At 46.7% G+C, this 17915-nt stretch overlaps 1 protein-coding gene across 1 annotated transcript in view; it reads left to right on the forward strand.

Annotated features, from left to right (window-relative positions):
* FUNDC2 (FUN14 domain containing 2) overlaps positions 1-12912 on the forward strand; it is a 14916-nt gene extending 2004 nt beyond the window's left edge. The window contains exons 2-5 of the mRNA XM_024199172.1: positions 1470-1620; positions 6505-6580; positions 8270-8404; positions 9210-12912. Coding sequence (XP_024054940.1) covers positions 1470-1620; positions 6505-6580; positions 8270-8404; positions 9210-9287 — 440 coding nt within the window. The 3' untranslated portion in view covers positions 9288-12912. The remainder of the gene's footprint in view (positions 1-1469; positions 1621-6504; positions 6581-8269; positions 8405-9209) is intronic.
* Positions 12913-17915: the final 5003 nt, after the last annotated feature.

Raw genomic sequence — 17915 nt, forward strand, 5'->3', positions numbered from 1 at the left:
GCCCTTTTTTTTTAAAGCATCTGTTACAGCTGCCTGGACATCTGAGGTGCTGATCTAGCATAGCATTCCTGGCACCTGAACTCACCAAGTAACTACTTCCGCTGGGCATGTGTTCCCCAGCTGCCAAAGACATGCAAGTCCACTGTGATCTTTTCATCTTATGCCTCTTGTATGTAATATTTCATCTCCATGTTACAGGTTAGCAAACTGTGTGTGTATCTGGGACTGTTTGTTGATTCAGCATGTTATATTGTAATCACATGGCGTCCAGTGCTTTCAGTTAACAGTTAAGGAGTCAACATTTTCATTATGAATCCCCTCAGTTGCTGTAACATTTTTTTGCTTCAGGCTAAAACTTGGTGTATGTTCATCTGCCAATAGATTTAATATTTAAAAGTTTGGGATCTTTTGGTCCCTGTCTCTAGGCTTTTGAACTAGCATATTTGAACTCTTAGGATGCATCCTGCAAACGAGCCATCTGTTAACATCTCCAGAATACCTAGGGATGCAGGGTTATCATATCAAATGTATGTTGCAGTGCTAAGATGTGCAGTAGACCATCTCTGCTGGAGAAGGACAAGGAAGACAAAAATAGGATCACTAGAAATGGTGCAACTGGCTTTTTTGGGCCTCTTATTCTTGGGAGGCTGTCATATATGAAAAATCAGAAGTACAATTGTTAAAAACCAAGCCACATAAACCTTCAGAAAGCCAGAACATGAAGGCTATGGTAAAACTAGTAAGCATGGGATGAATGTCTTTTGACTATATCACAGCTAGGCATTATAGCAGTGCATTGAGTGCAACTCCCAGGAACAATGGAAAGTGATGGTTGAGGCTGAATTCTTTGGATTTTTGTTAGTTTTTTTTTTTTTTTTTACATGGGATGAGGGGAGGTTTTTTTCTTGGTAGCAATTTATGAAAGACCCACACCTTTTCTCTTCCCCATAGAATTTAATTTAAATAATTCAGAGATGGGAAGGATGGTTTCAGTACTTTAGCTACAAACTGGGAATTGGAAGATGTGTGTTCTATTCCTGCTGTTGACATACTGAGTGATCTTGGGCAAGTCACTTACCTCTCTTTCTTTTTCCCTGTCTGTAAAATGGGAGATTTGCTTAACCCCACAGAGGGGGATATGAAATTTTGTTTGACTGTTTGCCTAGTGCTTTGAGATCTGAGGCAGACACTATGCAAGTATAAAATGTTGTATTAGGAGTTTCTAAGACTGTATTTGAGCTGAGAACAGGTGACTAAAGCCACCTGTTCTCTTTAAGGAGGTTCTCTTCCTGCTTAAATTTCATCAGGACAGTACCTTTTACCGTGCTTAAAGGCTCCTCATCTGAATGCTGCTGGCTAAGAATAGTGAGTTGAAGTACACTTGACTAGAGAATAGTCAAGTCTCTGCCCTTCAGTGTCATATTGCCCACTAGATACACCTATGCTCACATGCATTTTCATATTCACAGCAAAGAAAGAGGACTCCTGCGAGGTGCTGGACCTGGCAGAGTACACCAAGAATCAGCCCTGGTGGCGCAAGCTCTTCGGGCGGGGCTCTGGCTCAAGTGCTGAAAAATACAATGTAGCAACTCAGCTGGTGATTGGAGGAGTCACTGGATGGTAAGGTGATATACTAAATCATGGTGGGATGGTGGTTGTTTTTTTGTTTTTTGTTTTTGGTCCCATTAGCAAGCATGGGGTTTCTTTAATGTATGACTGGTAATGGAGTGCTAGTCATCAAAAGATTGTATCTGTTTGGTGAGATATCCCATGAAGCATATGCATGTGGGTGGCAAATAGCATTTCAGAGGTGAAGGGAGATTAGACTGAGCTCTGTGTCTTCAGGCATATCTTGTTCAGTCACATGAGCTTTTCATAGAATTTAAGGCCAGAAGGGACCATTATAGGATCATAGAAATGTAGGTTTGGAAGGGACCTCAACAGGTCATCTAGTTCATCCCTCAGCACAGAGGCAGGACTAAGTAAACCTAGATGATCCATGACAGGTGTTTGTCCAATGCTGCCATGATGGGGATTCCATAACCTCCCTTGGAAGCCTGTTCCAGAGCTTAACTATCCTTATAGTTAGACATTTTTTCCTAAGTCTCTCTTGCTGTAGATTAAGGCCATTACTTCTTGTCCTACCTTCAGTGGACATGGAGAACAATTGATCAGTGTGCTCTTTATAACAGCCCTTAACACAGTGGTGCCAAAAATTTTCCTGTCGTACCCCCCCCCCTTACCGGTAATGGAATCTGTCCACGCTGTGCGCCCTCCCTCCCATTACTGCACAGTGCTGAAGACTGAACTGGGGCAGAGCTGCGGCCAGTGGCGGAGCAGAGCTCCCTCCTTGCCCCACATGGGGGCTGGCCCAGGCCCTGCTGCCCGCCCAGACCCTGCTGCCCGCCTTCTAAATGTTCCTTCGCACCCCCAGCCCCTTCCCCATCTTCTTTTCTCAAGACTAAATATGTACAGTCTTTTAACTTTTCCTCGTAGGTCTGGTTTTATAAACCTTTTAATCGTTTTTGTCGCTGTCCTCTGGGTGCTCTCCAATTTGTCCATTTCTTTCTTAAAATGTGTGTTGCCGAGAACTGACCACACTACTTCAGCTGAGGCCTCACCAGTGTTGATTAGAGCAGGGCAGTTACTTCCGGTGTCTTACATATGAAACTCCTCTTAATACGGAATTATGGTCATCCGGTCTGACCACCTGCATAATACAGGCCATAGAACTTCATGCAGTGATTCCTGCATCAAATCCAATATCTTGTGATTGAAGTAAAGTGTATAATTTTAGAAAGATATCCAGTCTTGATTTAAAGACTCTTTAAGTTACGGAGGATCCACCACATCCCCAGGTCAGCTGTTCCAGTGGTTAATTATCTTTTGGGACAGATGCTTGTGAGTCTTCTAGGATGACCAAGACCTTGGGACTATGCACTGGGCCTATGCATTGTCTCTTGGGAGTCAGGCTACAGTATTTTCCCACAGAACTTTCTCGTCTCATCTTCTGAGAAGAGTTGGACCTAAAGGGTTCAGTGTACTCAGAAGCAAATCTTTTGCTGCTGAGAGGAAGAATTGGCTTGCTGGTGGTTTGTGACTCTGAGGCCACTTCTAGATCTTCCTGTTGGAATAGTCCACTATCCACAGTGCCACTGGGGTGTGCTCTCTTCTAATTAAGATAAGAACAGATTTAAAAATTTTATTAAGATGGTTTAAAAAAAAAAAAACGGTACAGAGTTTAAGCGTAGAAGTTTCTGGTTATCAGGGAATAACATACAGATTATCAAGGGGTGCGAAGTTCGGTTTAAGATCGGATGGCGTAAGGAATACATAATCTGCAGTAGCCCCGATTGGGGGTAAAAGGTTAACGAGTCAAAGTACAGACATTGAGATATGAGGGCGTGTTGTTCATATAATGACTATGTTCAAGTGTGGAGTATAATGAGTGGATACGATGATGATAAATCAGGAAGTACAATCAGGACTGCTTTTCTAGCACATTCTTGCTTTTTGCCATAGTTCTCCCCATTCTACTCCAAAGATAAGCCACTTAAAGCATAAGATGTACCCCTACAATATGTATCTATTCGCAGTACGAGCCTGTAACTTCTATCTTGTGCCCTGGCCGTTTGCACCTGTTTGCAAGAAGATTGCTCTGCTGTTTTATAACCTGAATAGTGAATCTGTATCACCTGAAATAATACTTGATGTGGGTGATGTCAGACAATATTATATATAGGGCCCTACCAATTTCACCGTTGTGAAAAACATGTCCCAGACTGTGAAATAAGCCCTTCCTCATGAAATCTGATTCCCCCCATGCTGCTGGAAGTGCCCCAGCTCAAGGGGCTCCTAGCTGGAAGCCTGGCTGGGGAGGGACAGGACTTGTCCTTTCCCTGCACTGCCTCTCTTGGGGGGAGATCAGACCTACCTCTGGGTGCCTCCCCCTGCTGCAGGAAGCTCTGGGGCTCAGCTCTGGCTGTGAAATTGATCAAAATGGACCGTGAATTTGGTAGGGCCCTAATTATATATCTCCTTACTGCTTAACCAAGTAGTGAGAGCTGGGTTCATCTATGTCTTGATAACGGGGATGCTCATGTGAGTAGAGAGGAAAAATTCCACCACACCAGGTGGAGGCATAAAGGGACACAGTCCAAATAGTCTTGAGTAGATGAAGGTCTAGACTATCAGTCTTCAAACTTTTATCTTTACAAACCATCTTCTCCATTTTTGAGAAACTAAAACTGCCCTGGAATGTGCAGGATCTGCTTCACGTGCTATGCACTCTGCTCCAGAAGCAGCCAGAAAAAATACCAGTCCAGTTACAATTTTATTCTCTCAGCCGAGAGCATGTTATCCAAGATTCTTTGTCAGAAATGGCCATCAAAAAAATCCCATGTTAATGTCATTTGAAAGCTTGGCAGAAAATCAGTGGTAAAGGGATAAAAATCTATAGATGGAGTGAGGATATGCATGTGAAAATGTAAAGGGACTCAGTTTTACAGTCTATTGTGGGGTCCCACGGAGCTGGCTGCTTTGCCCTTCCTTTCCCTAGTTCCAAATTGGCTCTCCTCCTTGTTCATCTGTCTCCCTTGGCAGGGCGGCAGGTTTGTATAATTTTTGGTGGTGCCCAGAATGTCTCTCTCTCTTCCCTTCCCCCCCGCCACCTTGTAAGCCGATATATATTTAATTAAATAATGTAAAAATGGACTGGAAACAGTAAGCGTTTAACAGTTTCCCTTTATTGCACAGTATCCATTGTAAGAAAAAAATATTTAACTAAGAATATCAATGTTATTAATACTGTTTTGAATACAGAAACAACCAATCACTCTTTGATCAATAACCCTCAAAAGCAAATACTTTCTAACATTAAAACAAATATAGCCCTTTCTTTTGTAACGTTCTTTTGCGATGATCAAGAATTTGTTGCTGGGATAAAATGAAGCTACAACACGCCAGCGCCACAAGATTACAAGGGCCAATTAAAAGTGGAAAGTCGGAAGCAGCACTCGCCTGCTTCAATATATTATATTTTGTTGTACCTGTTGTGATGAAGTGGGAATGTTCTTAATGTTTTCTCTGAATAATGTGTGGGTGCCTCAGTTTCCCCTGCAAGATGCCAACTGAAGGTGTTGGAGAACAAAGAGAACAGGTGGCCTCCTTGCCCGGAAAAGAGACAAAGGCCAGAGGAGGGGCTGGAGAAATGCATAGGGGAAACTGAGGCACCCACACAGTATTCGTAGAAAACATTAAGAACATTCCCATTTTGTAACACCTGTATACAACCAATTATATACTTTAAAGGGTGTAAAATAATCAAGTATTGTGCTAAACACGATCATACCCCAAACTGACTGCCAAATTTAAGTTGTGTTTTTCCCCTCAGGTGAGGGCTCTGGGGTGGGGCTGAGGGTTCACAGTGCAGGAGGGGGCTCAGGGCTGTGGCTCAAGTTTGGGGTGCTGGGGATGCAGGCTCTGGGGTGGAGTGGGGCCAGGGATGAGGACCTTGGGGTGCAGACAGGCTCCTCCAGGGCTAGGGCCAAAGAGGACTCCCTCTCCCCACCTGCAGCAGCAAGCTCCGGGGGAGGGGCCCCTTGTCCTCCCCCCCTCCCGCCCAGCACACTCACTCTGCATCACTGTTACTGCACATACTCCTAGGGCCCCTCTCAGGTCCAGGAAGCCCCCTCGCCTCCCCTATGGTGGGTACCGGGGCGGGAGGCTGCCATCACGTGTGGCCTCCCCTGCTGCTGCCCCTCACCCTAGCCTCACTGGGGGTGGGGGATGGGGCTGCCCCTTGCCCACCATGTGGCAGGAGTGGTGGCTGCGGAGGGGGCAGGGTGTCACAAAATTCACCCAAGCCCCGCTGCTCAGGTCCAGGAAGTCCGTCCGTCCCCCGTCTCCCCTGTGGTGGGTGGGTGCTATGGGGGAGGGGACTGCCATCACATGTGGCTTCCTTCTTCCCCTGCTGCAGCCTGCTGCCCCTCACCGTAGCCTCACGGGATAGGGCTGCCCCTTGCCCAGGGCGGGGCAGGAGTGGTGGCTGCTGGAGGGCGGGGCGTGGATCACAGGGTCAAACACTCATGGAAGCCCCAGCAGCTGCTCAGGTGAGTGAGGTCCACTCCAGCTGTCTCCCACCGGAAGCCCCCTTGGTGTCTCCTCCTGGTGGGTGCCGGGGGAGGGGAGGGCTGCCAAGCATGTGTGCGCCTCCTCCCCCTCCTGAGGTGGCGCAGCAGCGCAGGCAGCCAAGGGAGAGCCGTGCCCCGCTTTCAGTCAGGCATGGACGCTCCGGGGGGTGCGGGGGCCCCGCTCCAAACATTGGGGTGCGGGGGCCCGGGCACCTCAGGCCCATACAACTCTCTGCCCCTGTTCCTTGGTTAGTGAGGCTGTTTCTGGAGTCTCTGAGTGGTGTGTGCGGAAGGATGGAGTATCTATAGAAAGCCAAAGTGTGGGTGTGGTATTTGGTTGAACTCACTTTCTGGCCTGTCCCTCTGATTGTAGGTGTACTGGCTTCATCTTTCAGAAGGTTGGAAAGCTGGCAGCAACAGCAGTGGGTGGTGGCTTTTTCCTACTTCAGGTGCGTATGGTTAGTCTAGGCTTTGTGAAAACTGCCCCTGGGGGTAGTTCTGAGCTGCATAGAGAGGTAGGCTGGTCCAGTGGTTAGGGTGCTAGCCTGGGTATCAGGAGACCTACGTTCCATTTCCTGCTCTGCTAGAGATTTCCTGTGTGACTGTGGGCAAGTCACTTCAGATATGTCTGTTCTGTAGTCCAGGTCTGCAGCTTGGACAGACATACCTGCACTAGCATTGCTAAAAATAGCAGTGTAGATGTGGTGGCAAAGGCTTTGCCACTGCATCTACAGTGCTATTTTTAGCTATGCTTGTGGCTAGAGCTAATGTGGGTATGTCTGCCCAAGCTACCATCACACCTGGGATTGCAGTATAGACTGTACTTTTCTGGGCCTCAGGTCCCTCTCTGTGAAATGGGGATAATAGCCCTGCCCTGCCTCTGAAGTGCTGCGAGGGTAAATACATTGCAGATTGTGAGGTGTTCATATACTATGGTAGTGGAGTTGCATAAGTACCTTTATGCAAGCATGCTGCATCACCTTGAGTGGGGCTTCTTCGCTTTTAATAGCTGCAACTGAGTCAGATTTGCATTGCTCTGAAGCTGCTGATTTTTTGAAGTTAAGGCCTGCTTTCAAATCCAAGATGGGGCCTCTTCTTCTCTGAACTGGCAGCACAGCAGAAACTGTGTCCTCTGGACTGAGCATTGGAGGGAAGCCATGTGTTCAATAGCGACTACTGTCCAAGGCGAGGGGCAGCACTGAACTTCACAGGGCACTGTCCATGTCTGTGCAGCCAGGCTGAGATTGGCTTTAATGTAAGGCCTCAGAGGGCACCACCCTCCAGAGTCTGGTTAGGGACAAGAAGCCCCCTGTTAATGTATTCTTTGGGGGCAGTGCAGCAATGGAAAATACTCATTTTCTCAACTATATTTTCTTTGGCTTTAAAAACCCTACCCTCCTGGAGCAGGGCAATGTGTCCTGTACTGGCTTGCTGGGCCAGGAGGGCAGGAAACTGAAGTCTATATTTCACTGTTCTATGTGAGACAGAATGCAACCACTAGACCCTACCCAGTGATCCCCTTCTTTATTTGTTCCAGCACTTAAATCGTGTATAACTGCTTCCCCTCACCCCGCTAGATCTCCTTGTCCCGTTAAAGGTGGATGTCTCTTTAAAGCATTGTTCAGGCAGTGTTTCACTGTTGGCCCACCATGACAAGACAAAATACTTATATGGAGACAACCTATTAATAAACCATGCCTTCCCATAGCAGCAGGAGATCTGGAATGTGACAGCTGCGTGTAGGCTTTGAATGATACCAATATAACAAGCTTGGGGGTGAGTAAATGCAGTTGGTGCCAGCTCTGTATTGCAAAGCAGAGAGGCTGACGTAGGTTAATGTTAGACAATATGTAAAAATCTCTGCATATGAACTTCCATTGGAGGATCCTACAGATAGAAGTAAGCAGAGGGGTCCTGTGTAACTGAACTACTTCTCCATGCCTCTAGCCCATTTATATTCCCTTTCCATTAATTTAGTTAGTAGAATAGTTCTCTCGTTAACCAAGATGAGATGGTACCTTTTAGAGTTGTTGAGTGGGTTATTTGGGTTAGCAATGGGGCAGGAGGGAAAGGAAGGTCTTGCTAGCTATGGGTTGTGCAGGATTCACTTCATGTTTCTTACCACCACTCAAATGTAGATTGCGAACCACACGGGATACATCAAAGTGGACTGGAAGCTAGTAGAACAGGACGTGAGCAAAGCCAAGGAGCAGCTGAAATATCACAGCAGTGGCAGCAAACTGTCCCCAGAAGTTAAAAGCAGAGTTGATGAGGTGAGAGCACTTCTCCTTCTCAGATCTTTGCCTGGATGTATCCAGATGCTGGAGACAAGGGTTGGGAACTACTACTGGGGCTCTTTAAGGGTAACCACACAGTAGCAAGACAGGGTAGTGGGCAAATCTGCTAGATGTCCTGTGAGATCATGAAGATGGCTTCCAGATGGTGTTTCACCATATAGTGCCCTGTGGGAAATCCCCTGGAATCCAAAGAAGGACCCCTCAGAGCAATTAGGACAGCTAAGCAGCTAGCACAGCATAAGAGTGCATCAGTCACTCTAGACTTGCATCTGAAGAAGTGAGGTTCTTACCCACGAAAGCTTATGCTCCCAATACTTCTGTTAGTCTTAAAGGTGCCACAGGACCCTCTGTTGCTTTTTACAGATTCAGACTAACACGGCTACCCCTCTGATACTCAGTCACTCTAGACTCCCTCTACACTCTGGATCAATGTGTGCAGGGGGCATTTGTCCCCATGCCTCCTGTCTTCTAGATCCTTGACTGCTAATTGTGGTACAGCTATAAAGCCCCTAATGCACATTCAGCAGCTGGTCAGAATGTCTGCAGCACATTGTGCCATAGTGTGCAAGCAGTGAATGAAGTAGGGAGGGCCATGTCTTTGCCTCCCCTCCTGTGGAAGGGGAGCAGAATAGCACTAGTTCCCCTGCCATTAATTTTGGTCATTAGTTGAACTAGGTAGGGATAGCAGCGAGCTGGGTGCAGTGGGTGGGAGGGCTCAGTGCTCATCTGACCTGAGTGACTGGTTCTAGTGTGTTTTGACTGTCCTCTCCCTCTTGCCCAGGTGATAACATTTGTGAAGAAGAACGTTATCCTGACTGGAGGGTTTGCTGGGGGATTCCTGCTTGGAATGTCTTCATAGAAACTACACAGAACTGACAACTCTGTCCCTTCTCACCCCTTCCCACTTAGTAAACAGTGGGTTGTGCTGACAGACTCTGCTTCCTCAGGTCCTCCTACTCCTCCTGGGTTCAAGTCCCCCACTTCCTGAAACACTGCCGCTAACTTTCCTCCCTTTCCTTTACCTGATTTCTGTTGGTGCTGGAATCAATCTAGAGAATTGTGACCCTCAGCGTCTGCTTGTCGATCTGACTCCCTATCCCACTCAAAATGCCTCACTGCAGTTTTCAGGGTCAGTTGCAACCCCATGAACAGCCTGCAAGAGAGAGATCTGAGAACAGGCCCACAGCTGTGCTGCACAAGACTGACCGATATAGGCTCTCCTCTTCCAGTGCACACAAGATTCGTCAAGCTCCGTGTGCTCCTAATTGTCTTGTATTCTCTCTTCTCCGGTAATAGGAAAGCCCATACTTTCTCCAGGAAAATGGTATTTTCATGGCTATCCATGGATGGAGGCAGAATTGTCAGAGGCGGTCTTAGAACATGCTCAGAAATGGACTGTTTTTGGAAACAACTAATTCGGCAGTGGGTGGTGGCAGAGTGAGTACATGGCAGAAATACTATTGGAGATCTGTTCTTCTGCCTTCACTCCTCCCTAGACTCTTGCCATTATGTTTCACACAGATGATCACTTATCTGTGGTATTTATATATCCCCTTAATGGAATTGCAGCATTGGCACTGCCAATAGAAATTGTGACTGTTGCATGTCACTATCCCAGATCCTTTCTTGTCATAGGTTTTGAAAGTCATTGGGCATCCCACCATTGAGAAGATATTCTCCTCTCTCACTCTCTAGCTGGTGTCTCAGCGAATTAACTTTACAATGCACTGAGGCTGTATGTCTGGCAGAAAGTCTGCCTGAAATGTCTGTGCATATGACTGAAACCTGCACTACCAGCCCATCCAGTCCTGCATGCATTTCCATAGTGACAATAACTGTAATTTATCCCTGGCGTCACATCAGCATTTCTGACACTAAAGCCTTTTTCTCTGGCTAGTATGGAATTGCAGCTACCTGTAGGTATCTGGTGCACATGGGGCAGGCTTTCTGGAAAGTAGTGCCCTGGGCAGATGAAAGTGGGTGGGATTCTTCTCTGTATAGTACAGCCTGGGATATGATGTCCTGGAGCAGGATTCCAGTTTGAGTGCAGACAACAACTGTTCGGGATTCACACTCTGACTAGGATTGCTTTGAATCCAGAAGGCCATTTCTCTCCCTTTGCAGAGCAGATTCCATCCGCCCTCAGCGAAAGGCTGAATCTTCCAGACAGTCCCCCATCCAGCTGCACCTTAAAATCCCTGGTGATTACCTTCCTGCCTGTCATATGTGCCTTTACTGAGCAGTAGGTGACATATGCTCTTATAATCATGAGATCCTGTGTTTAAATAGCTACTGGGCATGTGAGGGGAGCCAGTCCCATACATTCCTTCTCCAAACAGAGACTGGCACTTCAGTGCCATAGACAAAGGAGCAGGTATCCCAGAACCACTCTGTCTGCCTGCCCCTCCCTGTAAAAAATGATAGCACTCTTACCATCTTATCTCTTTGGAAGCTAGACAGTGGGTGATGGGAAATGCAAGAGCACTCTCTATGCTGCTGTCAGTCTGGGTTAACTCTCCCCCTTCCTCCACTCCATTGGCTTCTCCCATTCATGCAAAAACAAGCATGTGTGTCCAGTTCTTTCAATTTGTTTAATTCCTGCACCTGCAGACCCATCACTGGGCTATAACATGGAGATGGGTTCTGCGTGGCTTGGAAAGGCAGGTTAACTGTTACTCAATCCTGAGCATCTCTAGCCTTCAAGAAAAATGTAAAAATAACAGAGATCCGTTCAGTATTGCCTAGTACTGGGCTTTGCTTATCTCCCTGCTCAGATGTAGTTTGGAAAGGAAGGAGGTCTAGCTGGTGATAAGCACATTCTTGTTGAAGGTTGGTTCCGTTCCCCCTCTGAAATCATGCCCTAGAATTGTGTTGAACTCCAGGAGCTCGTTGTGTGCATGGCTGGACGCTGTCCAGAATATAGTGTCCATGGCATAAGGATGCACTTTATCTATTATGCTGCAGTAATTCCATGTTTACAGTGTTTAGCGGCTTGACCTGACTGGAAGCAAGGGATGTACCCAAAAGAATGCCAGGAGCCCTGAGTACTGTCCTGTCCTGTTAGAGCTGTGGCAGCTTGGCAACTGCAGCTGTTTTCAGGAGAGCCCCTGACATTTCATCTGTGCTAACTTTATTTTGCCCTGTCTGTCCCCTAACATACAGAGTTTAGAAAGTCAGTCACATCACTTCAGCTTTTCTTTTCTTCCTGATCCTATAGTAGAATATGCCTTTACATAGTCAGAATCTTTGCTGTCTTGCATTCTCTGGCTGTCTACAGCAGGGCAGGAGAAATTGGGCTTATAGCATGTCAAATGCTACAAGAATTGTGCAGTGATGTAGGTGCACGATAACTTGGTTAGGGAGTGGGGCTGCTAGCTGCTGTGTAGGAAGAAATTCTGTACAGCAGAATGATCTTGATGAATTTATAAAAACATCTTGCTGGAACTCTCCTGTTCAAATAGGAAAATAGTGTACCTACACTTCTGCCTGGTGTACTAGCTAACAAAACTTTTTATTCAGACTTCACTCTTCCAGCCTCCCTCCAAAGACAATGCTGAGTGGAAATGACCCTCCCCCTTTTCCCTTGGGAGTGACAGTTTTGGGATAAGTTATAACTCGACCAAAACATTTGGCCTGGTACCTCTCTCTCTCATTAGCCTGATAATCTGCTGGAAATTTAGCGGTGAGTTCTGCTCATGTGGGTATAAAAACTGGCCACAGTCTCTTGACTTCAGTGTTCTCCTTTCCAGCTGCCGTTATAGTCCTCTTCATGCATGAAGAAACTGCTGTGCATGCAAAGGCACTGCTGGTGCTATGTTGCTGTAGCCTTAGAAGCAAGCAACTTGCCACCAGACCTCAGGGCTGTTCCTACAACTTCCTGCTAACCGATGCCAGTTAATGAGCCCAAATTCTGGGCATAAGGCTCATTAGTCTAACGAGGAATATATTGGGAGCCCACTCTGACCCTGAGGCATTTAGAAATAGCTATTGTTTGTCTAGACTATTATAAATTGGTGCCATGGAGCTAAGCAACTGCAAGAAAGAGCTAAAACTTAACTTCTCAAAGCTGTTGCTGGAAGAGAGATGGAACAAACAGTTTAAGTACAGCCACAGTAGTTTCTGATCTGAAGATGTGGCGGGAGAGAGGAAAAGCCTGGGGGACATCCATGTGTTATTACCATGGAAAGTGTAAAACTGCCAAACTGGAGCTTCCTTGGTACCTCTCATGAAGTTCTGTAAGCAGCTAAGATAGTTTGTCCTGGCAAACGTGATTTTTGTATATAGCATGGAAATCGCATAGAATTTTTGGTCATGTCATGGGTGCCAAGATGAAATCTTAATCCCCCTTCTGTTTTGTTTCAACAATCTCTAGCACCCGTGCCAGGAAGTTGTGGTTTAAAAATAAGTAGACTTTTAAGATGTTTTTGTACATTGTATGTAGATGCTTGTTGAAGTGATATCTTATTAAACTGTTGCTCTAATCACTTATTTTTCGGGGGTCTGTTTTGGGAACAGGCATCGCTTTGTCACTCCCTGCACTGCAAACACTCTGTTCATAGTAGCCTAGAGAAGAGAAGGCAGGAGCAGTATCCAGTACTGTAACTGAAGGAGCAGTTGCTGTAATTCTGGGGGAGACACAACTGGGAGTAAAGCCAAGATCATCAGAGATATTTAGGAGCCTACCTCCTGTTGAAATCAATGAATTAAGCTCCTAAATACCTGTGGGGAACTGGGCCTCAATATCCATGATGGGGGTTAACTGGGAGTCTTCCTCAGCTGTGCACTCCATGTAACCATACTTCAGTCAGACCTTGCATAGGATACTAGCCTATTGTGCAGGTGCCAGTCACAAGGCAGATGTGTGGGAGAGCTGGGCCCTACCTGAGAGCTTTTAATTCACATTGGCTGCTAAGCACTAATAAGCTGCCTTTTGTGTAGCCAAGCTGAGAGTCTTATGTGAGCATGTTGGGGGCAGTCATGTGAATTCATGCATTTCTCGGGGGCTGGGTAAATGTGGACCTCTAAGGTAATCATTCCCTTAGATAACCCTGGCTTATCTATGTTAGTGTTGATCCTTTCCCCAATGGGGCAATTGGTGCAATCTCATTGAGCATGTGCCTAAGGGGTCTTGGATTTCCCTAGCTATTTTGCCCTCCAGGGTAAGAAATCAATGACACCTCTGCAAGCTCATGCTGTAAGAGCCGCCCTACTAAACAAATGTCAAACTCCATCTAGTCATGCAAACAGAAGGGAACACAAAAGTAACTCTTGTCCTAAGGCTTCTGCATTGGACACAATGAAAGGAAACTAAGCAGTCATGGGATAAGAGAGAAGGTCCTCTGGCGGATCATTAACTGCTTGAATGATAGGAATTAAAGAGTAGGAATAAATGGTTAGTTTTTACAATGGAGAGGTGAACAGCAGGATTCCCCTACAATCTGTGCTGCTCAACACATTGAATGATCTAGAAAGGGGAGTGAACAGAAAGTGGCAGAGTTTGCAAATGATACAAAATTACTTAGGATAGCTAAGGCCAAAGCAGATGGCAAGGAGTTACAAAGGGATCTCACAAAACTGGCAGATGAATTTTTATGTTAATACAAAGTAATGCACTGTGGGGAAAAATAATCCCACCTATAGATACATGATGGGTTCTAAATTACTATTACCGTCTAAAAAAGAGATCTAGGTGGCACCTGTCATAACTAGAAAGGGAAGGGTAACAACCCTCCTATATACAATACTACAAAATCCTTTTACCTGTAAAGGGTTAAGAAGCAGGTTAACCTGGCTGACACCTGACCCAAAGGACCAATAAGGGGACAAGATACTTTCAAATCTGGGGGGGGGGGTCGGAGGGGGGAAGGCTTTTGTTTTTGTGCTCTTTGTTTTGGTGGTGTTCGCTCTTAGGACTAAGAGGGACCGGACATCAATCCATATTCTCCAAATCTTTCTGCACAAGTCTTTCATATTTCAAACTTGTAAGTAACAGCCAGGCAAGTCGTATTAGTTTTATCTTTGTTTTCTCAACTTGTAAATGTTCCTTTTGCTAGAGGGTTTACCTCTGGTTGCTGTAACTTTGAACCTAAGGCTAGAGGGGTTTCCTCTGGGCTCTTTGAATCTGATTACCCTGTAAAGTTATTTTTCCATCCTGATTTTAGAGAGAGAATTTTTACCTTTTCTTTTAATAAAATTCTTCTATTAAGAACCTAATTGATTTTTCATTGTTTTAAGATCCAAGGGTTTGGATCTGTGTTCACCAGGACTAATTGGTGAGGGGATATTCTCAAGCCTACCCAGGAAAGGGGGTATAGGGGCTTGGGGGAAATTATTCTCAAACCTACCCAGGAAAGGGGGGTTAGGGACTTGAGAGATAATTGGGGAAAGGCAGAGTTCCAAGTGGCTCTCCATAAATATTTGGTTAAAACGCTTGGTGGTGGCAGTGTATTTTTAACCTAAGCTGGTAAAAATAAGCTTAGGGGGTCTTTCATGCGGGTCCCCACATCTGTACCCTAAAGTTCAGAGTGGGGAGGGAACCTTGACATGGTGGCAGATCGGTGGGATCATTGTTGAACCAAAAGCACAGCAGGATTTTTAAAAGGATTCTTGTTAGAGTTTTTTTTCCCCCTCTGCCTGAAGGCAGAGGGGTCAAGTTACAGTAACAAAGGAATTTACAAGATGGATTTTTTTTTCTTTCTAACTCTCGGGTATAGCTAGTGTTCAGAAAGGCTGGACACTGACTGCTGTGAAAGTCTCTGTTAACTAAGCAGCCCCTGAGCTGAGTACATCCCAGTTTCAGTGAACTGCAGAGGGGGTGTGACCCAGCACAAGAAAGCAGGAAAATGAGTACCAGTGACGCAGCTAATAAACTAGAGTTGGCCAGACTGGAAGCACAAGAGAATGAAAAGAATCATAAGAGACTGCTCGAATTAAAACAACTCGAGAAAGAAAGCCAAAGAAGCTGCCCACAAGAGAGCTATGGAGGCAGAGAAAGCCAAAGAGGCTGCCCACAAGAGAGCTATGGAGGAGAGAGAGAAGCATGAACTGGAGTTAGCGAGGGCAAGGGCTAAGCAGGATATACCAGGCAACCCCTTTCCAGGTACCGCTTCCCATCCCAGAAAATTCCCCACCGACAAGGCAGGCGATGATACGAGGCCGCCTTAGAAAATTTCGAAAGGGCCTGCCTTGGGTACAGCATCTCTACAGACCAGTACATGGTAGAGCTGAGGCCGCAGCTCAGTGGACCCTTAGCAGAGGTGGCGGCTGAAATGCCTAAGGAACACATGAACAGTTATGAACTTTTTAAAAACAAGGCCAGAATCAGAATGGGGCTAACACCCAAGCATGCCCGTCAGCGGTTCAGAGCTCTAAGGTGGAAACCAGACGTGTCATTTACCCAACATGCCTACTACATTGTGAAAAATTGGGATGCCTGGATATCAAGAGCAAGTGTTAAATCTCCAGAAGAGTTGCCCTTCCTAATGCAAATGGAGCAGTTTTTAGACAGTGTTCCTGAGGAAATAGAAAGGTTCCTCCTAGCTGGGAAGCCCAAAACTGTAACCGAGGTGGGGGAGATTGGAGCCAAATGGGTGGAGGTGGCAGAAAAGAAAAAAACTAGTAGCAGTTGGAGCGAATATCAGAAGGGGCAACCCAAAACAAAACCCTATCACTGGGGGCAACCCAAGACCCCACCTACATCCCAAGGAAAATCCCAGACACCTTATCGTCCCACCACACCAGTCTCCAGCAACCCACCTCGCCCCAGTGACCAGTAAGCTGGGCGATGTTTTAAATGTAATGAGCTGGGGCATATAAAGGCCAACTGCCCCAAGAATCCCAACAGATTGCAGTTCATTATGCCAGAGTCACACCCAAGGTCCTCAGGTTCAGATGCCTCCCAGGTACCCTCAGAGTGAAGGGAAACTGTGAGTGTGGGCAGGAAGAAGGTTACAGCGTGGAGGGACACTGGAGCACACGTGTCAGCTATCCACCAATCCTTAGTGGACCCCAAATCTGTCAACCCAGAGGCCCAGGTGACAATTCAACCATTCATGTCAAAATCTGTAAACTTGCCTTCAGCTGAGTTGCCTGTCCAGTACAAGGGCTGGTCAGGAATGTGGACTTTTGCAGTCTATGATGATTATCCCATTTCCATGCTGCTAGGGGAAGATTTGGCCAACCATGTAAAGCTAGCCAAGAGGGTGGGAATGGTCATCCACAGCCAGGCTAAGCAAGCTTTAACACCTATCCCTGTTCCTGAGCCTTCCACCAGGGCCTCGCCTGTGTTACCAGAGACCCAGACAGAGGTGGTGGAACCAGATCCCCTGCCAACGACTGGAACAGCCGTAGTGGATCCAGTTCCAGAAACCCAGCCAAAGCCAGCCCCAGAACTAGAACTGGCGAAGCAACCAGCACCAGAACGATTGCCAGCACTGAGTCCAGCGCTTGCAAACCCATCTACAACTTCAACACCAGAAGGCACCACCGAGCCTGCACTGGCAGCAGCAGCAGCAGATAACCCTACCCAAGAGGCTCAGCCAGAGCCTGAAATACCACATAGTGCACCAGAGGAGAGCAGTTCACCATCAACAGAAACAGCCCCATCACCTGCATCACTTCCAGAGGGACCAAGCCCAGGTCCACAATCCAGTGAGGAACTGATGTCTCCAGCATCAAGGGAACTGTTCCAGGCCGAACAGGAAGCAATGACAGCCTCCAGGGAGCTTGGACGGCGGAACGGAGCAACCCACCGCCACTCAGCTCCTCTAATCAATCCCTGTTTGTTGTAGAAAGAGGACTTTTATACAAGGAAACTCTTTCTGGTGGGCATCAGAAAGATTGGCATCCTCAGACACAGTTGGTAGTTCCAACTAAGTACCAGGTAAAGCTCTTGAGCTTAGCCCACGAGCATCCTAGTGGCCATGCTGGGGTGAACAGGACCAAAGACCGTTTGGGGAGGTCATTCCACTGGGAGGGAATGGGCAAGGATGTTTCTACTTATGTCTGGTCTTGTGAGGTGTGCCAAAGAGTGGGAAAACCCCAAGACCAGGTCAAAGCCCTTCTTCAGCCACTCCCCATAATTGAGGTCCCATTTCAGCAAGTAGCTGTGGATATTCTGGGTCCTTTCCCAAAGAAGACACCCAGAGGAAAGCAGTACATACTGACTTTCATGGATTTTGCTATCCGATGGCCGGAAGCAATAGCTCTAAGCAACACCAGGGCTAAAAGTGTGTGCCAGGCACTCAGACATTTTTGCCAGGGTAGGTTGTCCCTCTGACATCCTTACCGATTCGGGAACTAATTTCCTGGCCGGGACCATGAAAAGCCTGTGGGAAGCTCATGGGGTGAACCACTTGGTTGCCACCCCTTACCACCATCAAACAAATGGCCTTGTGGAGAGGTTTAATGGGACTTTGGGGGCCATGATACGTAAATTCATAAATGAGCACTCCAGTGATTGGGACCTAGTGTTGCAGCAATTGCTCTT

Source organism: Terrapene carolina, unplaced genomic scaffold (assembly GCF_002925995.2).
Source record: "Terrapene carolina triunguis isolate 2854851 unplaced genomic scaffold, T_m_triunguis-2.0 Scaffold172, whole genome shotgun sequence".
Classification (NCBI taxonomy): Eukaryota; Metazoa; Chordata; order Testudines; family Emydidae; genus Terrapene; species Terrapene triunguis.